The 22,478-nt window shown below is 42.9% G+C and overlaps 1 protein-coding gene across 3 annotated transcripts in view; it reads left to right on the top strand.

The window, feature by feature from the left end:
- Window positions 1–22,478, top strand: part of LOC121457616 (SEC23 interacting protein) — a 46,102-nt gene that overhangs the window by 8,076 nt on the left and 15,548 nt on the right. For all 3 annotated transcript variants that reach the window (XM_041666523.1, XM_041666522.1, XM_041666521.1), the window contains exons 2-12: window positions 2,338–2,867; window positions 5,409–5,619; window positions 7,169–7,362; window positions 9,974–10,063; window positions 12,930–13,050; window positions 14,492–14,581; window positions 15,326–15,467; window positions 16,496–16,704; window positions 17,953–18,071; window positions 19,362–19,514; window positions 21,861–21,956. In XM_041666523.1, coding sequence (XP_041522457.1) covers window positions 2,338–2,867; window positions 5,409–5,619; window positions 7,169–7,362; window positions 9,974–10,063; window positions 12,930–13,050; window positions 14,492–14,581; window positions 15,326–15,467; window positions 16,496–16,704; window positions 17,953–18,071; window positions 19,362–19,514; window positions 21,861–21,956 — 1,955 coding nt within the window. The remainder of the gene's footprint in view (window positions 1–2,337; window positions 2,868–5,408; window positions 5,620–7,168; window positions 7,363–9,973; window positions 10,064–12,929; window positions 13,051–14,491; window positions 14,582–15,325; window positions 15,468–16,495; window positions 16,705–17,952; window positions 18,072–19,361; window positions 19,515–21,860; window positions 21,957–22,478) is intronic.

The raw sequence follows: 22,478 nt of genomic DNA, 5'->3' as shown, positions 1-22,478 counted from the left end.
CTGCCTAGCTACTGGCTGTTTAGCCTTTTTTTTTGTTTTGTTTTGTTTTTCTAGACAAGGTTTCTCTGTGTAACTTTGGAGCCTGTCTTTCTGTGGACCAAACTGGCCTTGAACTCACAGAGATCTGCCTGCCTCTGCCTCCCAAGTGCTGGGATTAAAGGCTAGGCCACCACTGTCCAGCCTGTTTAGCTTTTTTATTAAGCCAATCACAGTGACATTCACATAGTGTAAAGAAATATTCCACACATACTCATTTGAACAATAGTTATTTTATGTGTGTGTGTGTGTATGTATGTATGTGTGTGTGTGTATATCTATCTATCTATCTATCTATCTATCTATCTATCTATCTATCTATCTATCTATCTATATATATATCCACTTCAGCAACTAGGCTGTGGGGCACTTTTTCACAGATAGGGGTTTGTTCTTTTCTTTTTATTTAATGTGCATTGGTGTTTTTTTTAAATATTTATCTATTTATTATGTATACAATAGTTTGTCTACATGTATGCCTGCAGGCCAGAAGAGGGCACCAGACCTCATTACAGATGGTTGTGAGCCACTATGTGGTTGCTGGGAATTGAACTCAGGACCTTTGGAAGAGCAGGCAATGCTCTTAACCTCTGAGCCATCTCTCCAGCCCCTGCATTAGTGTTTTTGCCTGCATGTATGTATTAGGGTGTCAGGTCTTGGAGTTACAGACAGTTGTGAGCCGCCATGTGGGTGCTGGGAATTGAATCCAGGTCCTCTGGCTGAGGAGCCAGCCACCTCTCCAGCCTGAACAATAGTTACTTTGTAATTGAGACCCCTGACATACCCTCTACTTGTCAATACAACTAATACCTGTGTTTCAGTTTCTTCTTATGACTGTTGAAATAAAATTAGGTATGTTTAGGTATATGGTAACATTTGAATTATATCAGGAAAAGGTTTAACGTATAAAAATAGGTTAAAAATTGCTTCTTTTAAAAAAAATCCTTATGTAAACATGAACATTTTTCTGTTTTGTTTTGGTTTTTTGAACAGGGTTTCTCTATGTAACAGCCCTGGCTGTTCTGGAACTCTATTTGTAGACTAGGCTGACCTTGAACTAACAGACCCACCTACCTTCTGAGTATGCCCCCCCCCTCTCTCTCTCTAAAATAAAGTTTCTCTGTGTAGCCATGGCTGTTCTGGAACTTAGAACTATCTCTGCCTCTTGAGTGCTGGGATTAAGGTCATGGATCATTATTCTTGGCTTTCCAAAAGTTAATGTTAACAGTGACTGTCTGATGGAGGAATTTATAACTTTTATGTTCTTTATAGTTTTTTCTTTTTCAAATAAAGTTTTTTCTTCTCAAATTTTTTTAAAATATTTATTTATTATGTATACAATATTCTGTCTGTGTGTATGCCTGCAGGCCAGAAGAGGGCACCAGACCTCGTTACAGATGGTTGTGAGCCACCATGTGGTTGCTGGGAATTGAACTCAGGACCTTTGGAAGAACAGGCAATGCTCTTAACCTCTGAGCCATCTCTCCAGCCCTCTTCTCAAATTTTTAAAAAGTTTTTTTTTGTTTTAAAGATGTATTTAGTTATTATGTATATAATATTGTGCCTGCATGTATGCCTGCAGGTCAGAAGAGGACACCAGATCTCTTTATAGATGGTTATGAGCCACCATGTGGTTGTTGGGAATTGAACTCAGGGTCTCTGGAAGATCAGCCTGTGCTCTTAACCTCTGAGCCATCTCTCCAGCCCACAAGAGAACTTTTTAAAAACTTTTTTATTCTCTGTCTTTCACACCATGCATCCTGATCCCATTTACCGCCCTGTTCCTTTGTATTTGCCCTCTGCCCCTGCACCCTCCCCTCCACAGTGAAATGAAAGGAAATTTAATAGAAGAAAAACAAGGGGGCTGGAGAGATGGCTCAGTGGTTAAGAGCACTGCCTGTTCTTCCAAGGATCCTGAGTTCAATTCCCGGCAACCACATGATGGCCTGCAGACTTACACACAGACAGAATATTGTATACATAATAAGTAAATAAATAATTAAAAAAAAAGAAAAACAAGGGAAAATCTTGTGGGAATTATAGCGTGACACAGTGAGGCACACAGTATATCCTTTGTTCGTATATCTTTACTTGCAAAGAGTCATTGGTCTGGTTTGAGGTCTCTGGTTACGAGAGAAGATTTTGAGGGAAAGATTTTCTTTTTTCACTCTAATGCAGAAAATACAAGTTAGCTCACCAAAGCAAGAGGCTTAGTTGCTCCGCCTTCGTCTCTGAGCCTCCCACAGAGGGTGGTGCTGCTCTTAAGCCATTGTTCTCCGTTGCTCTCCTGTTGTATTGCAGAGGACTCCACAGATGTTGGTGAGGAAGATAGTTTCCTTGGCCAGACTTCTGCTCTCACCTCCACCCCGCAGACATTCAGTTACTTCTCTCAGGTACCAAGCAGTAGTGACCCTTTTGGGAACATTGGACAGTCACCCTCAACAACTACCGCCGTGTCGGCTGGACAGTCGGCGTTTTCCAAGCCCCCAGCCACACTCCCTTTCACAACTGGATCCCAAGACGTGTCGAATGCATTTCTGCCACCGGTTTCCAAGGCTCATCATGGTGCTGCACCTCCCTCACAGATGGGAGTAAATACCTATTTGCCTTCTCAGCCGAGCAGTCTCCCTCCAAACTTTGGGAGCCCTCCCCAAGGGATTCCTCAACAAGGACATAACCCATACCGTCACACTCCTATCAGCAGCAGGGCGAATCCCTACATTACACCCCCACAGCTGCAGCAGTGCCAGACACCAGGCCATCCCTCCTACCCTCCGCCTTCCGGACCCCCTGTGCAGACGTACCAAATGCCTCCAGGACCGATGCCACCGGTATGTGGACGCCATACTAGTTTTCTCTCTTAGAGAAGTTTGAAAAAACTTTGTATGATAAGAGAAAATTTTTGAGTTTATTTTTGTTATGTGTATTGTTTTGACTGCATGTGTGTTCTTGTACCATGTGCATGCAATGCCCGTGGAGGCCACAAGGAGGCATCAGATTCCTTGGAACTGGAGTTACAGGTGTTAGCCACCATATGAATGCTAGGATTTGTCCTCTGAAAGAACAGTCAGTGCCCTTACCTGCTGAGTCATCTCTCCAGCTCAATTTTATACATTCTAACATATACTAAGTATAAAATATATTTTTAACTTATTTTCTAGGTATAGGTGTTTTACCTGAATGTGTGTCTGTGCATCACATTTGTGCTGGTGCCCCGGGAGGCCAGAAAGGGTTGTCTGATTTCTGATTCCCTAGAAGATTGGGCCCTGGGAAACGAACCAGTTTTTTTTTTTTTTTTTTTTGCAACCACAATAAGTACTTTTAATCACTGGGCCATTTCTCTACACCAGGACAGATTTTTTTATTTTTTATTTTTTATTTATTTATTTATTTATTTATTTTTGGTTTTTCGAGACAGGGTTTCTCTGTGGCTTTGGAGCCTGTCCTGGAACTAGCTCTGTAGACCAGGCTGGTCTCGAACTCACAGAGATCCACCTGCCTCTGCCTCCCGAGTGCTGGGATTTAAAGGCGTGCACCACCATCGCCCGGCCAGGACAGAATTTTTTGTTTATTTTTTGAGGCAGGGTTTCACTGTGTAGCTAGCCCTGGCTGTCCTGAAACTTGCTCTGTAGGCCAGGCTGGCTTTTTACAGAGGGTGTTACTGGTGTGTTACTGGTGATGAAAACCAGGGTGATGAGTGTGGTAGGTAGGTAAGCATTCCCACTGAGCTGTACACCCAGTGCACCTTGTAATTTTGAGACAGGATCTTCCTAAATTGCTTTGTTTGGCCTCAAACTCTTAATCTCCCTGCCTCAATCCCAAGTAATTGGTGTTCTGGGTCTGTGTCACAGAGGCTCTTGTTTGCGAACTGTGTGCTTTGAGGTAAACCCTTTAGCAGTAGCTAATTGGAGGCTGGCAAGATGGCTCAGAGTATAGGCACTTGCCACGAAGCCTGAGGACTTGGTTTCGATGCCCAGGGCCCATGTGGTGGAAGGAGAACACTGACTCCTACAAATTGTCCCCTTACTTCCACACTTTGCGCGCAGCACAAATGTATAAATTTGCTTTAAGGTAGCTACTATCACATGGTTCATATTCAAGTTTATATCACCTATTTAATGCAATAATGGTTGATTTTAATTGCCTGGGCACATGCTGATATTCTCAGATTTTAGTGTATAATATCAAATGTTATTTAAGGACGTGAGAAGTGAGGCAGTGCAGTCTTAATAGACTGCCTGCTGCTTCTCATCTTATACTAGGTAGTGAGAGTGCTCAGGACAGGGACTACAAGTGATTCTGCCACTAATTTTAATGTTTATAGAGTTTGGCTGTAGCCAACCAAACTTACGTGTATCCTTGTGTGTTGGATTAACATTTACATGTTTACATACTTAGAAGTGGAATGATGGGTCAAAAAGTATGGGTGTTGTAATGATTTTAAAAATTAGGACTGGAGAGATGGCTCAAAGGTTAAGAGCTCTGGCTGTTCTTCTAGAGGCCTTGAGTTCAATTCCCACCAGCTGCATGGCTGCTCCCAACCATCTATCATGAGATCTGATGCCCTCTTCTGGCATGTAGACTTGGATGCAGACAGAACAGTGTATATTAATAAACCTATAAAAAACTTGTGGGAACCACGTCGATCTTGTGCATGCTTCACAAGTTCAGGCCAGATAAAACCCCAGCACTGAGAGGAGAAGTGGGCACAAAGTTCCACCCCAACCACGAAGCTGTTTGTGCTTGGTAGCTGCTGGGAGAGGGAAAGCAGTTTTTTCCTGGAGTCACACTGGGTATCAGCCACTCCAGGGTGGGCCACACAAAATGAACTCCATGTTTTTTTTTTTTATTTTGGGATTTTTTTTTTTTTTTTAAAGAGAAAGAACATTAAGTGGGGCGATGGGGACTGTGGGGGCAGGAGAGGGAAATAATATGATAATATATTGTATGAAAATATTTAAAACTAAATTTATTACAAATTTAGAAATTTTCAGGCAATGGTGGCACACACTTTTAATCCTAGCACTAAGGAGGCAGAGGCAGGCGGATCTCTGGGAGTTTGAGGTCAACCTGGTCTACAGAGTGAGTTCCAGGACAGCCAAGGCTACATAGAGAAAAACCTTGTCTTGATAAACAAAACAACAATGAAAAATTTAAAAAATATGGGAAATGTCTTTGTTGGTGTCAGTTTGCCGTTAGTGTGCAGAAGTGTAGTTTACTTTGTAACTGAGTTGAGGTTTTGTTACACTACTCATGACCCTAAATAGTTACCTAGAAATACATGTGAGATACTTATTATTGATATCTTGTGGATTCTGAAGCAGCTAGAGAATTCCTTCTGGGCACATGTGACGGTTCCCTTGTTCTCTCAGCTCCCTCCAGCAGTGCAGTCACCAGCACAGCAGCAGGTACCTGCCAGACATGCAGGACCCCCTGGACAGGGGCCACCTCCTTTTGTGCTTCAGAACCAGTATGAACCTGTTCAGCCTCACTGGTTTTACTGCAAGGAGGTGGAATATAAACAGCTGTGGATGCCTTTCAGTGAGCTTGACTCTTTGAATCTTGAAGAGATCTATAACTCGGGTAAGTACCCGCTTGCATTATTCCATCTCATTGGAGGAAGAGAAAAGATGAAGCGTACTTACCCATGGCCTACTTTTTGCAGCTGTCGGATTCCTTGAACTGTGTAGATCTCCAGACCCCACTTTAAGATGGTACTTCTAATTCATATGTATCCTGAGTTACTGAGCAAAGACCTTAAGGAAATAGTTTAGCAATTTCTTTTGTTAAGCTGGGCACGGTGGCATACATCTTTCTTCCCAGCACTTAGGGCAACTCTCTGTTAGTTTGAGGCCAGCCTGGTCTACATAGTGAAGTGACCCTGTCTTACTGAAACAAAACTATCAAAAAGTTGTTTTAAATCGGGGAAGTATAGTTTGTACATAATCCAAGTTTTTTTTTTTTTTAAGAAGTCTATTTGATTATTTATTTATTTATTTATTATGTATACAATATTCTGTCTGTATGCCTGAAGACCAGAAGAGGGCGCCAGACCTCTTTACAGATGGTTGTGAGCCACCATGTGGTTGCTGGGAATTGAACTCAGGACCTTTGGAAGAGCAGGCAATGCTCTTAACCACTGAGCCATCTCTCCAGCCCCATAATCCAAGTTTTATATTTGATGTCCTATAAATATTTCCTGTAGACTTTGGAAAAGCTCTGAAAAAATTATTCTGAGGTCAGATGAGTTTTGGAAATAATTATTCCCACGTCTACCTCTTGAGAGAGTGCTACATAGGTGTGTCTTAAGACTCTAAGAAGTCTTGCATACAGATACGATTCTTTATCTTGATATTATTTGATTATGAGAATTAAATATCAGTATTCTCTTTTTTTCCCCCTGTTTTTTTGAGACAGGCTTTCTCTGTCAAACAGTCTTGGCTGTCCTGTAACTCAGTTTGTAGACCAGGCTGGCCTTGGACTCATTGAGATCCGCCTGCCTTTGCCTCTTGCCTCTCCAATGCTGGGATTAAAGGCGTGCACCACCACTGCCCAACCCAGTCAGTATTCTCTAGCACTATACTTCATGGAACACTGTGGTACATTGATGTTACTGCTTTGTTTTACTTTTGAAATGGGATCTTATTGAGTTCTGGCTGGCCTCTAACTCACCGTGTTGCAAGAATTAGCCAGGAACTCATAATCTTCCTGATTCCATACTTAAGTACTAAGATTACAGGTGTTTGGCAGGCAGTACATATGGTTTGATTAAACAAATCATGAATTATTTCAGTTATTTCATGATTGTGTTTTTAAAGCTTGCTCTCACTCTTTCTTTCTGCTGTATGGCGGCTCACTCCTGTGATCTCCGTACACAGGAGGCTGGAGCAGGAGAACTGCTAGGAGGTTGAGGACAGCCTGGGCTACAGAGTGAGACTCTACCTCAAAAACAAACAGACAAATAAATGAATGTCATAATTTTGAGTAATATGGATTATCTTGTTTTTAGTAAAATAAGCTTAATTGTCTTGGAGTATTGACTAGCAGCATCATGAATATTATTGTTAATGTGGTTTGTATTTTCCAATGTGCCTGGTAACATTAGGGGAAAATGTCCTCTGTTGGTTCCTAGTGCAGCCAGATCCTGAGAGTGTGGTTCTTGGCACGGATGGAGGGCGCTATGATGTCTACCTCTATGACCGCATGAGGAAGTCTGTATATTGGGAAGAGGAGCCAGCTGAAGTGAGACGCTGTACTTGGTTTTACAAGGGGGACACAGATAGCAGATTTATCCCCTACACAGAGGAGTTCAGTGAGAAGCTCGAGGTATGAGTGTTTTCCTCTGTATGCTCTTTTACAAAGCAGGCCTGTGTGCCAGAGGCTGCTGTGACAGCACCACAGTGCAGGTGGCTTTGTTTACAAGCTGGCCTGTCTTGATCCTGGTCACAGAGGGTCTTTAGGTGGTGTTGTCATTCAGGAAGTGCTGCATGTAACAACCCAGTGTCAAGACTGGGGGGGGGGGGCGGGTTGTGAGGGCATTCTATGTCTGCTGAGCTGCTCATACTTAGCCTTCACGCAAATTTGGGTAGAAACCAGGCATGGTACCAATTGATTTAATCTTTGTGTTCATGAGTTCAAGGCAGCTATCATGAGTTTGAGGACTCCTGGGCTAGATAGAGAAACAGTCTACAAAAACAATCTCCTTTTGGTTTTCCAAACAGAATTTCTCTGTATAGGTTTGGAGCCTGTTTTGAAACTTGCTCTATAGACAAGACTGGCCTCTAACTCACAGACCCGCCTCCCTCTGCCGCCTGAGTGCTGGGATTAAAGGTGTGCGCCATCGCTGCTGGGCCAAAAACAATCTCTTAAAGCATAATTTTTGAAACAGTGTTATGGCACTTATTTATGTGTGTGTGTTTGCTTACTGTGGTGCATGACTGGAGGTCAGAGAACATGCCAAAGTTAGTTCTTTTTCTTCCTCCATGTAGGTCCTGGGAATAAAACTCAGGTCTTTAAGTTTGGCAGAAAATGCCTTTACCCACTGAGCCTTCTGGATGTCCCTTGAAGTATAATTTTAGTTAGTTCAATAAAGGGAAATGTGTTAACAGGGTGATGATTCCTAGTGCTTAATTTTGAATCTAAACAAGCAAATAACTGAAGATATACTATAATTGTTGGTACTTTTAGATAGGGTCCTACTGTAGTTGTAATATCCCAAAGTCAGATGTTTAGGCTTATTGGTTTGAAGCTAAAATTACAGTGTTCAAATATGAGAATCTGAAAGCAGAATAAGCACTTTCTCTTTAGTGGTAATATTGTTTGTGGGTGACATAGGCTCTAGGCTGGGGTTGTTATCCAAGTCCTGCCCATCAGCATGAGGCACAAGCTCCTGCCCAGCTTCCCAAGACACCGACAGCATTAGTGGAGGCAAAGGAGGTGGAAAGTGAGAGACAGATGCTGCATGTGATTCTCTGTCCTGTCTGAGTACCAGGACAAAGAACAGACACTACTGTCTCTGTAGAAAGCCAGGCACACCTTTAGAAATACAGTTAGCCCACTACAGGCAGGAGTAGAGAGCGGCTGTGAAAGATTATCGGTGCGAATCAGTGGTGCTCGTGTGTGGCAGAACTAGCTGTCTGGACCATGATAGGAGACACTGTTTATAATGCCAGGGAAACCCTAGAGTCTATAGGAAGGTCCATAAAAGATACTCCTGAGGGCTAGGGCTTGCAACTGAGTGTAGGAGGTCTGCCTAGGATTCACAAGGCCCTGGGTCTGATCTCCTGCATTCTGAGCAGAGAAGATATGCAGAAGCTGGACACTGTGATATGAGCTGCTAGGCTCAGAAATTCAAGATTAGTACCCACAAGTGATCTTCTTGGAGGGAAGGTATAAAAAGAGCTTAAAAATTGACTGGGTATGGTAGCCTGTGTCTTTAATTCTAGCAAGAGGCAGAGGCAGGTAGGTTTCTGAGTGAGAGGGCAGCTTGGTCTATATAGCAAGCTTGAGACCCTGTCTCCAAAAAAAAAAAAAAAAAAAAATGGGAGAGGGCTGTAAAGTTGCCTGAGTGGATAAGAGCACTGTCTCATCCTACAGAGGACTCAGGGTTAATTTCCAACACCCTCATGGCAGCTGATAACTATTGGGAACTCCAGTTCCGGGCCATGCCACGTGTGCACATGGTATATATACAGACACACAGGCAAAACTCTCACACACATTAAACAAAGTAGAGCTGAATACCATGTGTGTATGTCAAAGCACCAAAGTTGTCCTCTCAGAGTCCTTGAGAGATTTAATGTGTTTCCTTCCCCTCTACTCCAAAATACTGTTGAAGTCCCAACCCCCAGTACCCATGAATGCATCTTTGTGAGGAGCTAGGTTGTTGCAGATGAAATCAGTTAAGATGAAGTTACTTTAGTGGGGTGGCCTTAGCTTTGTATAGTGAGTGTCTTTGTGTATAATAAAGCAGACAGACATGTTCAGTTGGACAGAATGCTGGGGTTTGATAGAGGCAGAATTTGGAGATAGAGAGGCTTATGTCAAGGAATGGCCTTGATTGTAGCGGTAAAGGGTGGTTAGGAGGGTGTTCTGTGCAGGCTTCATGGCGATTGGTGTCCTGCTGTTACCTTGATTTTGGAGTGGTAGCTTCAAGAACTGTGAGACAGTAAGTTCATTTTATGCCACTTGACTTGTTGAGCCCTGAGTACTGATACACTCTCTAAACCTCCATTATCTTCCCCCAGTAATGGCGAATGTGTGAGAGCAAACCCTGGAGTACTTTATGTAAGAGGATAGAAAGAATGGTAGCCAATAGGCCAGACCTAGTGTTTGTGCTGTGTTGCTAGCATAATCCTACCCCCCCCCCCCCCCCCCCGCCATGTGTCTGCTGTGGTCAGATTGACTGACTGCATTATGTGTTGTTTTATTGCTGCAGGCCGAGTACAAAAAAGCTGTAACCACGAATCAGTGGCACCGCAGATTAGAGTTTCCAAGCGGAGAGACCATTGTTATGCACAACCCAAAGGTGAGGCGCTTCCTGAGATGGGGGGGTGCGCCCTTTAAAGGTTATGCTGCTGTATGTATGATAACATTTCATTTTTTGTGTTTTTGCAGGGATTCCTTTGTAATAAACATTTTTTTATTTATTTTATTTATTTTTTTGAGACGGGGTCTCTATGTAACCCTGCTGTCCTGGAACTCGTTATGCAGAATAGGCAGGCTGGTTTTTTTTTTTTTAAAATATTTATTTATTTATTTATTATGCATACAATATTCTGTCTGTGTGTACGTCTGCAGGCCAGAAGAGGGCACCAGACCTCATTACAGATGGTTGTGAGCCACCATGTGGTTGCTGGGAATTGAACTCAGGACCTCTGGAAGAGCAGGCAATGCTCTTAACCACTGACCCATCTCTCCAGCCCCCAGGCAGACTGGTTTTGAACTCAGAGATCCTTTGCCTTAAAGGCCCAAACCACCATGCCTGGCAAGTGTGTTTTGAAATAATTTAATTGTTAATCATGGAAATTTAACTTTTTCTCATCAAGTTTCTGTTTGGTGACAGGTTACTGATACTGAGTGTCATCTTAGAAGAAGCTTGGTGAATCTTTTTACTTGCTTTGGTGAAGTCAGCTCTTTATAGAGGGCCAGAGAAAACAGTCAAGGCTTTGCGATCTGTCTGCTCTCCATTGAGCTACCAGTTCTGCTCTTGTATTGTGAGAGCAGCTGGGGGCAACAGTTTGTAAACCAATGGGTGTGTAGAAATGTTGAGAGACAGGGTTTCTCTGTGTAATAGTCCTAGCTGTTCTGGAACTATCTTTGTGGATCAGGCTGGCCTCAAACTTACAGAGATCTACCTGCCTCTGCCTCTTGAGTGCTAGGATTAAAGACATACGCCACCATTACCTCAAGATTTAAATCTTTCTTCTTTCTGTTTTTAAGTAGTTTTCTGAGAGTCAAAGTTATATGTGGATTTTTTCCTATTCATTCATTCAATCACTCACTCATTCATTCATTCATTTTTTTTTGTTTTTATGTCCCAACTACAGTTTTCCCTTCCTCCTCTTCGCAGCCTCCCCCAACCCCCAATCAGTTCCTCTTCTGTTACTCTTCAGAAAAGGGGAGGCCTCCCATGGATATCATCCAGCTATTGCATGTCAGGCTGCAGTAAGGCACCTCCTCTTCTCTTAAGGCTGGGCGAGGTAGTCCAGTAAGGGGAAAGGGTCTCAAAAGCAGGCAACAGTCAGAGACAGTCTCTGCTCCCTCTGTTAGGAGTCCCACAAGAAGATCAAGCTATACAACTGTAGCATATATCCAGCGGGCCTAGGTTCGTCCCATGTGGGCTCCCTGGTTGTCGGTTCAGTCTGAGTTCCTGTGAGCCCAGGTAAGTTGATGCTGTGGGTTTTCTTGTGTCCTAGACTCCACTGGCTCCCATAGTCATTCTTCCCCCTCTACCACAGGATTCATCAAGCTATACCTAAGCTTTGGCTAGGGTCTCTGCATCTGTTTCCAGCAGGTACTCTATGAAGCCTCTTTGATAACTGTTGGGCCAGGCATCATTCTCTGAATACAGCAGAATATCATTAGGAATATAGTAGAATATCATCAGGGATATAGTAGAATATCATCAGGAATATAGTAGAATATCATTAGGAATATAGTAGAATATCATCAGGAATATAGTAGAATATCATCAGGAATATAGTAGAATATCATCAGTAATATAGTAGAATATCATCAGGAATATAGTAGAATATCATTAGGAATATAGTAGAATATCATCAAGAATATAGTAGAATATCATCAGGAATATAGTAGAATATCATTAGGAATATAGTAGAATATCATCAAGAATATAGTAGAATATCATCAGGAATATAGTAGAATATCATTAGGAATCATTTCCTTTCACTAGGAAAAAATCATTGACTTTTTATTTTTTTTGCCAGTCATGTTTGTTTCTATTCTATGTCTCTGGATTGTTCCCTGTTCCGCCTCTGGGTCCTGGCTCTCAGGGATTAGCTCCTTCTCATGGTATGGGTCTCAAGCTGGGCCAGTCATTGGTTGATCACTCTTTTAATTTCTGTGCCACCTTTACCCCCTGCATATCTTGTAGGCAGGACAAATTGTAGATCGAAGGTTTTGTGACTGGAAGTCTTGCCTGGCTATAGGAGATGGCCGGTTCAGGCCCCATATCCCCTATTGGTATGAGTCTTAGCTAGGATCACCTCCATAGATTGTTACGAGTATCAATTGCACTAGGTTTCTAGCTTACCCCAGAGATGCCCTCAGATTCCAGTTGTCTCTCCTAGTGCTCTCTCCTCCTTCCTCTCTACACCTGATTCCTCCTGTTCCATCCCCACCCCCTTATCCAGATCCCTACCCCATCCAGCGGCGCTGTCCCTTCTGTTAAATCTTACATTATGTGCATGCGCGTACATACGCATTCACACATTTTTAACCCCTTCCCATTCTTGTGGTGCTGAGAAACTCAGGGAAAAAAAATCAATATGTATTCCAGCATAAGTATTGAAAGTAATTATATGTTTAGTTTTGATAGTTAATGGTGGCTGGACCTTTACAGAATTTGCTTGGGGAACAGTTCTACTTCATTTATAACCAGCTGTACTGTGAAGCACAGGATTATTAAACATATTAGTTTGAAGCAGGCTTAGTGGTACATGCCTACAGCCCTAGCACATGGAGGCAGAGGCAGGAGGATGGCTGCAAGTTCTGGTCTAACTTTGTCTAGGTAACAAGTTCCAGGCCAGTCAGGGGATGTGTAGACCCCCATCTTGAGAACCAATGAAACAACACCCCCCCCCCAGTATTACTTAACTTATTGTGGGAAATAATTTTGCTAATGAGCCTTATCATAATCTTGTGTCTTGAAGGTTATTGTCCAGTTCCAGCCTTCTTCAGTGCCAGATGAGTGGGGGACAACACAGGATGGACAGACGAGGCCCAGAGTTGTAAAGCGTGGGATTGATGACAGTCTTGATGAAATTCCTGATGGTATGTCTAGTTCGCTTAAGGAGAAAGATCTGTTTGGGGTGCTCTGCTAATGTCACCATTCACTATGAAGGAAAGAGGCCATTGCTGGAATTACTGCCAGAGTGCTCAGAATCCAGCCATATATGTTGGTCATACGTCTGTCTTTTTTCTAATTGTTCCTTGTTTAATTTTAGATTTATTTATTTTTACAAGTATGAGTGTTTTGCCTGCATATATGTTCATGTACATGTGTGTGCCTGGTGCCAACAGAGGTCAGAAGAAGGACTGGCTCCTCTGGGGAGTTAGGATTGGTTGTGAGCCACCATGTGGGTGTTGGGAACCGAACTTGGGTCCTCTGCAGGAACGGCAAGCACTTTGAACCACCAAGCCATCAACCCTACATTTCTATCTTTTTGTTTTGAGACAAGGTCTTACTGGGTAGTCCTGGAATTCAGAGCTCTACCTGCCTCTGCCTCCCGAGTGCTGGGATTAAAGGTGTGCGCAAAGATTTTTTGGTTTTGTTTGACTGAGCTCAGGGCCATGTTCATGTGCACACTTTATGTTCCTAAGCCACACCTTCATCCCATTCCTGTGGGATTCTGAAAAGATGGCACATTATGATGGGTCCATAGGCTTGTGAAGAACAACTGTTTCCTTGACCTCTCTATTTAGTTTGCCATTTTTCCCCAGGTAGACGTGTTGTTCTAATTTGACACAGGCCAATAATGAATATTTTCATGGAAGGGTAATGGATTTCTTTGCCTAGGTTTTTTTGTTTTTGTTTGTTTGTTTTGTTTTTGTTTTTCGAGACCAGATTTCTTTGTGTAGTCCTGGCTGTTCTGAAACTCTCTCTGTAGACCATACTGCCCTCAAACTCAACAGAGATCTACCTGCCTCTGTCCCCAAAATCTTTGGCTAGCTTATGATAAAAGTGGTATCAAGAATTTAGCAGTTTAACAACACCAAATTCTCAGTTTTGTGTGTATGTGTGTGTAGTAATAAGGGCGGCGGGGCTGTGTTCCCAGCACCCTGGCCGCCTGCACGGCTAGTTTATGCCCGAAATAACAACACACAAACTGTATTCATTTAAACACTGCTTGGCCCATTCTCTTCTAGGCTAATTCTCACATATTAATTTAGCCCATTTCTAATCATATGTGTATGGCACCCCAAGGTGCGCTTACCAGGAAGATTCTAGCCTATGTCCATCCTGGGTCGGAGCTTCATCCCTGGAGCGGGGCATGGCGTCTCTCTCAGGCGTCTGCTCCCTAGAGGAGAGGTGTCGAGACTGAACTCACTTCCTCTTCCTCCCAGCGTTCTGTTCTGTTTACTCCTCCCACCTATCCTCTAAGCAATAAAATGGGCCAAGGCAGTTCCTTTATTAGCCAATGACCTTCCTCCATCATGCGTGTGTGTCTGTGTCTGTATGAGATGATTTTTATTATTTGTCTATTTTTACTAGGGGAAATGCCTCAAGTTGACCATTTGGTGTTCATGGTGCATGGCATTGGACCCGTGTGTGACTTGCGCTTTAGAAGCATTATTGAGTGTGGTAAGTGCAAGCCACATTTCATTTCCTAGGAGAAACTGAGTGCTGATAGAAGGGCTCTTTAGCATACATTTTTATGATGTTCCTAGCTGTGTACTCGCGGCTGAGGAGACTTGTGTGGTCAGTAGGAAGTATGAGTTTGTGTTTGATCTGCTCTTATGGCATACAAGCCTAGATTCTGAAGAATCAGAAAGGACCATGAGAATAATCTCACCGTTTTGGTAGACAGCCTTCCTGCCTGAGCACTAGCTGCAGCATGGAGCTCCTGTGCCGCGAGCTGACACCTAGGGAGTCCTGAGAAACAGTTTAGGACATGCAAACGAGCAGCCTTCTCAGTTGGGCTGGGAATGTGAAGACAGGTCTGCAGTAATAGTCTGCGTTTACTGGCTACTTGGTGTTGCATGTGTGTGCCTCACACCTGCACCTCTGGGTGTGGGTGTGCCTCTGTTACCTCCAGCATAGGTGAGGAAAGGCCTTGGCTGAGGAAGGTGCTCTACTGCCACAGTTGGTTCTGGAGCCTGATGCTGAGGAGAGATAGGATTCCAATCTTCGGGCCTTTAGGCCTCAAAAATATCGAAAATTAAAAGAACTTTCTAGCAGTTGGGCGTTTGTTCACTTACTATTTAGTCATCATTTTAAAAAGTATATATCTTTATGTTATTAAAATGGCAGCACATTTCAGTTTATTAGCTACCAAGCTAAAATAATATTTTTTCTTTTTCTTATTTTTTTCTTTTTTTTTTTTAGTGGATGACTTTAGGGTGGTTTCTCTCAAGTTGCTGCAGACACACTTCAAGAAATCTCTTGAGGAAGGGAAAGTCAGCAGAGTGGAGTTCCTTCCAGTTCACTGGCATAGCGCCCTGGGTGGGCATGCCACAGGCGTTGACAGGTTTGCAGGGTTTGATGCTGTATTTTTCAGAGTAGCTAAAATTAGAGGCAAATTTAAACTGTAATGCAAACTGGCTTATTCTACCTTGAGCAAATAAGGCCTTTATGTGAATGACGTCTTGCTCCGACGTGATGAAGTGCTGGGTGTGCTATAAATATCTGCCTGTTCCCTGTGTCTCTCGTGGGTTTGTTCTCATTGTAGACATCTAAGAGGATCTAGGAAAGTTTAGACAGTTGGAGTTTACTTTTGGTGCTGAAAAATGGACTCGGAGTGCCAGGCATGGTGAACACACCTGGCTCTACAGCTGGCTTTAAAACACCCTCTGACCTGCTGTGGTCGGGTGGGGCCTGTCATGAATGCTCAGCAGCATCCTTGTCTAGTTAACAGCCACATGGGTCTCCTTTACCAGGTGATGTCCCCCATGGGGCAAAAAAGCCACCCGTTCGGGATTCAGATTGTTAGTCTCTTGGTGGGGAACCATTTAACATCCCTGGTGCCCTATGGTGAGCAGCACCCACCCGGCACTGTGACAGAAGCTCCCCACTCAGTTTCCAATGCCCATTGCAGAGCCGCAGGTACAGGTAATGTTTATGCTGCCGCATGTGGCTAGTAAAATGGTTCCAGTTAGTGGCCTCTGTGATGTGTTGGGGCTCATGCTTTAACAAAGCTAACTCCATGGACAGTGTTCTGGCCACATTGGACTGTGCTGTGAGGTGCTTGCTTTCTCAGTGAATGCTGAGAGTTTTTGTTTCAGGTAACTCCTTCCATATTCTCACAGTGACAGCCTCTTGTCTCTGGCAGCCAGTTTTTGTCAGGCATCCAGATTTTAGTTAGTCAAAAGAAAGTGGGCAGTAGGGCTTTTCTATGTCAAAGTTGGCCTGTGACAGTTACAAGTTCATTGTACTAGTTAATGTGTAATCTCTCCTTTATACTGTTGTTTCTCTATTAGAAATAAAAAGCTTAACTGTTAAAAATCCAGAGGTCGAAGGTAAATACTGACAGTAACTTTGTTTTTTCTTTTACGACAGGAATATCAAGAAAATCACTTTGCCAAGTATTGGTCGGTTTCGGCACTTCACTAATGACACCCTGCTAGATGTTTTATTTTACAACAGCCCTACCTACTGTCAGTCCATTGTGCAGAAAGTGGGAGTGGAGATAAACCGGTTACACTCTCTCTTTTTGAGTCGGAACCCAAACTTCAAAGGAAAGGTGTCTGTTGCTGGTCACAGTTTAGGTAAAGCTGCCACATAATTTCAGATGTACCTGTTGGTTTGCTGGTCATTGCTTTGTGTTCTCTGCCTGCAAAAATAGGGAGCTTGAGTTTGTGAGTAAAACCGGATGCTCCTTGTTTAGATTGCCTTTGTTCTTCATGTCCAGCAGTGGAGGAAGGCCGTGCATTTTCGTTGTTGTTGTTTCCAGGTTCTCTTTTATTTATCCGTGTGTGTGTGAGTCTGTTGAATGTATGCCATGTTTATGTGGGTGACCTTGGCCGTCAAAGAGGGTGTCTCATCCCTGGAGCTGGAGGTAAAGATGCTTGTATAACCTGCTGGATGTGGGTGCTCGGAACCAAGTTTAGATCCTCTGGAAGAACAGGATGCACTCAACCACGGAGCCATCTCTCTAGCTGTTAGACTGTGTTGTTTTGTTCTTAGATGCAGCAGGAATCTTACTAGAACTTTAGGAAAAACGTGTAGGTAAAGCTGCCCATGTAACTTCAGACTTGATTGTTGATTTGTCGAGAAGTTGCTCTGTGTCTTTTTGGCTGCCAAACTCAGGGCATATATGAGTCTTACATGCATCGGTATGTGTACTTATGTGTACCACAGCACCTGTGTGGAGGTCAGAGAACAACTTTGTAGGGTCATTTCTCTTCCACCTTTACATTGTGCCTTAGTTTGTTTTCTGTTGCTTTGATAAACACCATGATCGAAAGCAACTTGGCAGGGAGGGGAGATTTTATTTTAGCTTACAGTTGTAGTTGATCATGACAGGAAGTCAGGCAGGGCTTCCTGAGCCCACAAGAACCTGGAAGCAGGAACTGAAGCAGAGACCGTGGAGTGATGCTGCTTACTGGCTTGCTCCTCCTGGCCTACACAGTACGCCCCAGGATCACCTGCCCAGAGATGGCACCACCCAGAGCAGGATGGGTCTTTCTGCTTGAATCAATGCCAGTCAGATAGGGTGTTTTCTCAGTTGAGGTTTCCTGTTTTCTGGTGACGCTAGCTCCTGGCAAGTTGATAGAAATCTAAGAACTGATACAAATGGCCTCTGGAGATCAGATTCAGGTTGCTAAGCTTGCGTGACAAATACTTTGACTGGCTGAGCTATCATGCTGGTTCTGATTATTAGATTTTAATCAGCTGCTCATCTTTGTATGACTTCTGCTAGAAACTGAAAAATAAAATCAGGAGGATTTATTTAGTGTTGAAAAATACGTGGGGTAGTTAACTTTGTTATAAAGCATAATATATCTTTTCCTTAGGTTCTCTGATATTGTTTGACATCTTGTCTAATCAAAAAGATATGAGTGTCTCTAAGTCTCCGGGGTCTATGACTGTTTCTAATGGAGTTATGAAACAGCCAGATTTTCAGGAAAAGCAGGTGAGTTTATCGTTACCCTGTTGACGTTGAGATTTAGAGCTAGACCTGAGATGTTCTCCAAAACCTGTACTGTTTCCTCTAATTGTTTTTAATTGTCAAAGTACATTGAGGCTCAGAAGTACAGTAGAAAAGTTGGGTCACACACCTGTAATCCTGACTGAAGCATGGTTAATAAAAACTCAGAGAGAGAAATTGGGGTTCAACCTGAAGATCCGAAAAGCAAAGCAGCCAGCCACTGGCTCTTACCAGTCCAAAATGGCGATCCTGCCTCCAGGAATCTCAGAATGAGACTGTGTTTGAGAGCTGTTTCCTTCCGTTTTATAATCCTCTCTAGGGCTGGGATTAAAGGCATGTACACCATGATTGAAGGCATGCACTGCCCGGTTTCTATGGCAGACTAGTGTATCTACTGGGATTAAAGGTGTGTGTTACCATTACCTGGTCTGTAAGGCTGACCAGTGGTGCTGTTTTACTCTCAGATCTTCAGGTGAGTGTTATTAATTAAAATATAATTGAAATGCCCCTACATCTCACTGTTTTGGAGGCTGAGATGGGAGGATGATGAGTTCAAAGCCAGCTTGGGCAACACAGTGAGACGCCATCTCTAAAAATAGGAGTTTCTTGTTCTTTTTCCTTATGGATTATAAAGTAAATGTGAAGGCTTAGAATTGTAATAGCTAAACTATTAGCATTATTTATTTGTTTGATTTTTCAAGACAGGGCTTCTCTGTGTAACATCCTTAACTGTCTTGGAGCTGTCTTGGAGCTCTCTCTCTCTCTCTCTCTCTCTCTCTCTCTCTCTCTCTCTTTTTATAACAAAACCAAAGTTTATTGAGACTAATGTCCATGCATGTGAATTCACTGCTTTAAAGGCTGGTACAATGCTTGCTTGCAAGAATATCAGTTTCCTAGCACTTAACATTTCTCTACCAAACTTGGAAAATGGGCCACAGACATGGTCTAATAAGGTGGGGAAAACAACTGGAGAAGGTGTGGAGCTCTCTTTTGTAGACCAGTCTAGTCTCGAACTTAGAGACCTGCCTGCCTCTGCCTCCCGAGTGCTGGGATCAAAGGTGTGTGCCACCACCACCCAGTTTTAAAGTAAATTATTACAGAAAGTGGAAGCATGAGTGATTTACTGAACAAATATTCCTTAAAATCCAGGTGAAGATGGCAAAGTGCTAAAGTTTAGTTGATTTGTAGAGCAAAGCTCTTTTAGATTTCTGTAGATCACGAGACATTTTATAAGAGTTTTTTCTGAGCTTTGTAATATTTTCCTCTTTTTTTAAGGTACCCGAAGAGCCAAAGCTGATGTCAGATGAATCCTGTGGACTTGATGTTGAAAATGAAGAACCCCTGACTTTGCATGGAACCCTGGAAGCACTCAGCCTCTTTGATTACATTAGCATTTTTGAGAAGGAAAAGATAGATATGGAATCTTTGGTACTGCTAATAACTTGGTTTATTTTGTTAAGGACTCTTACATCAGAATTTATTCCACATAAGCCAGAAAGTTAATGTTTAAAAAGCAGAAAAAGGGGGCTGGAGAGAGAGATGGCTCAGAGGTTAAGAGCACTTGCTGCTCTTGCAGAGGACTGAGGTTTGGTTTCCAGCACCCACAATGTGGCTCACAACAGTCTGTAACTCCTTTCCAGGATCCAATGCCTTCTTCTGGCCGCTGTGGGCACCAGCATACACATACTGCACACATATACACCGAAGGAACACATGTGTAAACATAAAATAAACACAGCAGGTTTTTTTTTAATATTTATTTATTTATTATGTATACAATATTCTGTCTGTATGCCTGAAGGCCAGAAGAGGGCGCCAGACCTCTTTACAGATGGTTGTAAGCCACCATGTGGTTGCTGGGAATTGAACTCAGGACCTTTGGAAGAGCAGGCAATGCTCTTAACCACTGAGCCATCTCCCCAGCCCCTTGTTTTTATTTTTCAAGTCAGGTTTTCTTTGTAGCTCTGTGTAACTCATTTTGTAGACCAGGCTGGCCTCAAACTCACAGGGATCCTACTGCCTCTGTCTCCTGAGTGCTGAAATTAAAAGCATGTGCCATTATGGCCTGGCTCTAAATACAACCTTTTTAAAATTTGAGGGAAAAAAAATTAAATGTGTGAAGCTTTTTTATTTTTTATTTTTTTGTTTGTTTTTTTGAGGCAGGGTTTCTCTGTATAACAACTCTGGCTGTCCTGGAAATTGCTCTGTAGACCAGGCTGGCCTCAAACTCAGAGATCTGCCTGCTTCTGCCTCCTGGGTGCTGGGCTTAAAGGTGTGCATGAGACAAAACATAGAAATCATATCTGGAAAAGAATTTTAAAGTAGTAAACAGCATGACAATACCTACTGGGCAGAGATGGATTAGAAAAGCACCTGGACACCGACACAGGCGGCTTTTATGGTCAGAGTTTATACAGAACTCTGTGTATATAAAGAAGCAGCAGGCAAATGAGGCATTGGAAACAGGAGCATGATTTACAGGAAAGAACAGGTGACCTTGTTCCTTGGGAGAACAAGTACAGAATGTTCTCTAAGAGTAACGCGATACTGGTTTTAACCCATTTGGTAACAGTCTATGTGGCAGGAGGAGGGGGAGCTGGCACTGTGGCTCTGGTTACTGAGAGTGTAAATGGGCACAGTCTCTGCAGAGATTTCTCGTGTCTTCAAAAATAAGTTGTGTGCCCTTTGCCCTGCCAGTTTTATTGGTAGTAATGTTTTCTGTAAAGAAACCTCTGGGAATACCTGCAGGATGCTCACTTAGCAGCCGCAGTGCTCACGGACAGGGTGTAGTGGTGTCATTTGTGCAGCCCTGCAGCAGGACTTGCTGCGCTTGAGTACAGATACTGTCATCCATCTTGACCTGTCAGGTGCTTGGATGAAAGCTCGAGGTTGACACACACTGAAGAGCATGTTGCTGTTGTGTGCACATGAGATTTCTAAAGAGGTGGAGTGCTACAGTTACCACTGAAGGAACTGGATGCTTGGGACCAGGATGGACAGGAGAGGGCTGAGGGGAGAGCTTCATTATGTTAGCAGTATAACTTCAGAGTTTTGCATGACATACTATATTTTCTTTCTTTTTTTTTTAAATATTTATTTATTTATTATGTATACAATATTCTGTCTGTGTGTATGCCTGCAGGCCAGAAGAGGGCACCAGACCCCATTACAGATGGTTGTGAGCCACCATGTGGTTGCTGGGAATTGAACTCAGGACCTTTGGAAGAACAGGCAATGCTCTTAACCTCTGAGCCATCTCTCCAGCCCCCACATACTATATTTTCTATCAAAAATAAAAGAATTTTTTTTTTAAAAATAAAAGAATTTTTAATAGAGAGGCTAATTAAAAAATTTTTTTAAGCCAGGTGGTGTTGGTGCATGCCTTTAATCCCAACACTTGGGAGGCAGAAATAGATGAATCTCTTGAGTTCAAGGCCAGCCTGGTCTACAGAGTAAGTTTTAGGATAGCCAGGGCTACACAGAGAAACCCTGTCTTGAAAAGCCAACAAAAAACATTTTTTTTTTTTAAAAAAAAATAGTACTAGATACTGAAGCCAAGACTTCACACATGTTAGACAAGTGCTCTACCAGTAAACTGAGATTGAGCATTTTAAAGCTAAAAATAATCTATTTCAAGCAAAAAGCCCTAGCTATTTTGAAGGTTGACTGACTTTTTGGTTGGTTTAGTTAATTCTTGTAGTATTCTTTGTACCCTATTTTCAGCTTCTCTGTCTCTAGACTGATTAATTCATATGCTTCTGCTTTTCTTTAAAGCTTATGTGTACAGTTGATGACCTGAAGGAGATGGGGATCCCCCTTGGGCCCAGGAAGAAGATAGCCAATTTCGTAAAACTTAAAGCAGCCAAACTGGTAAGGTTCATTTCTGTCCTCAAGAAAATGAACATGTTTTGTACCTGCCCTTTTCGTTTGTTTGTTTTATTTTTTAAGGCAAGGTCTCACACTGTAGCCCAGCCTAGCCTAGAACTCACATACAGCATGATCCTTCTGCTTCAGTCTCCCAGCCCTGGGGTTGGAGGGGTTGGAGGTGTGAGCCATTATGCTTCACTCTCATTCTTGTCTTAGAAGCTTGCAATGCCCCTTTGGTTGGCAAACTAGTTTATTTCCACCAGGAGCACAAAATGGAAGCCCAGGCTCCAGAGTCTGTTGGCACTGGGTTTATATCCACATTGCAGTGACTGAACAACTTGGTGTTCCAGGGACAGAGGGTTCCCTGGAAAAAGGGCTTTTCATTTTTGCTAATTTATTTAAAAATTCTTTCAAAGATTTATTTTATGTGGGTGACTGATTTATCTGCATGTATGCATGAGCACTCTGTCCCTGCCTGGTGCTCATGGAAGTCAGAGGAGGGTGTTGGCCTGCCTGGTGAGAAGG

The sequence above is a fragment of the Microtus oregoni genome, unplaced genomic scaffold (assembly GCF_018167655.1).
Source record: "Microtus oregoni isolate MIOR12 unplaced genomic scaffold, Mior012 000016F_ref0000370, whole genome shotgun sequence".
Classification (NCBI taxonomy): domain Eukaryota; kingdom Metazoa; phylum Chordata; class Mammalia; order Rodentia; family Cricetidae; genus Microtus; species Microtus oregoni.
This window is presented reverse-complemented; position numbering and strand designations above follow the sequence as displayed.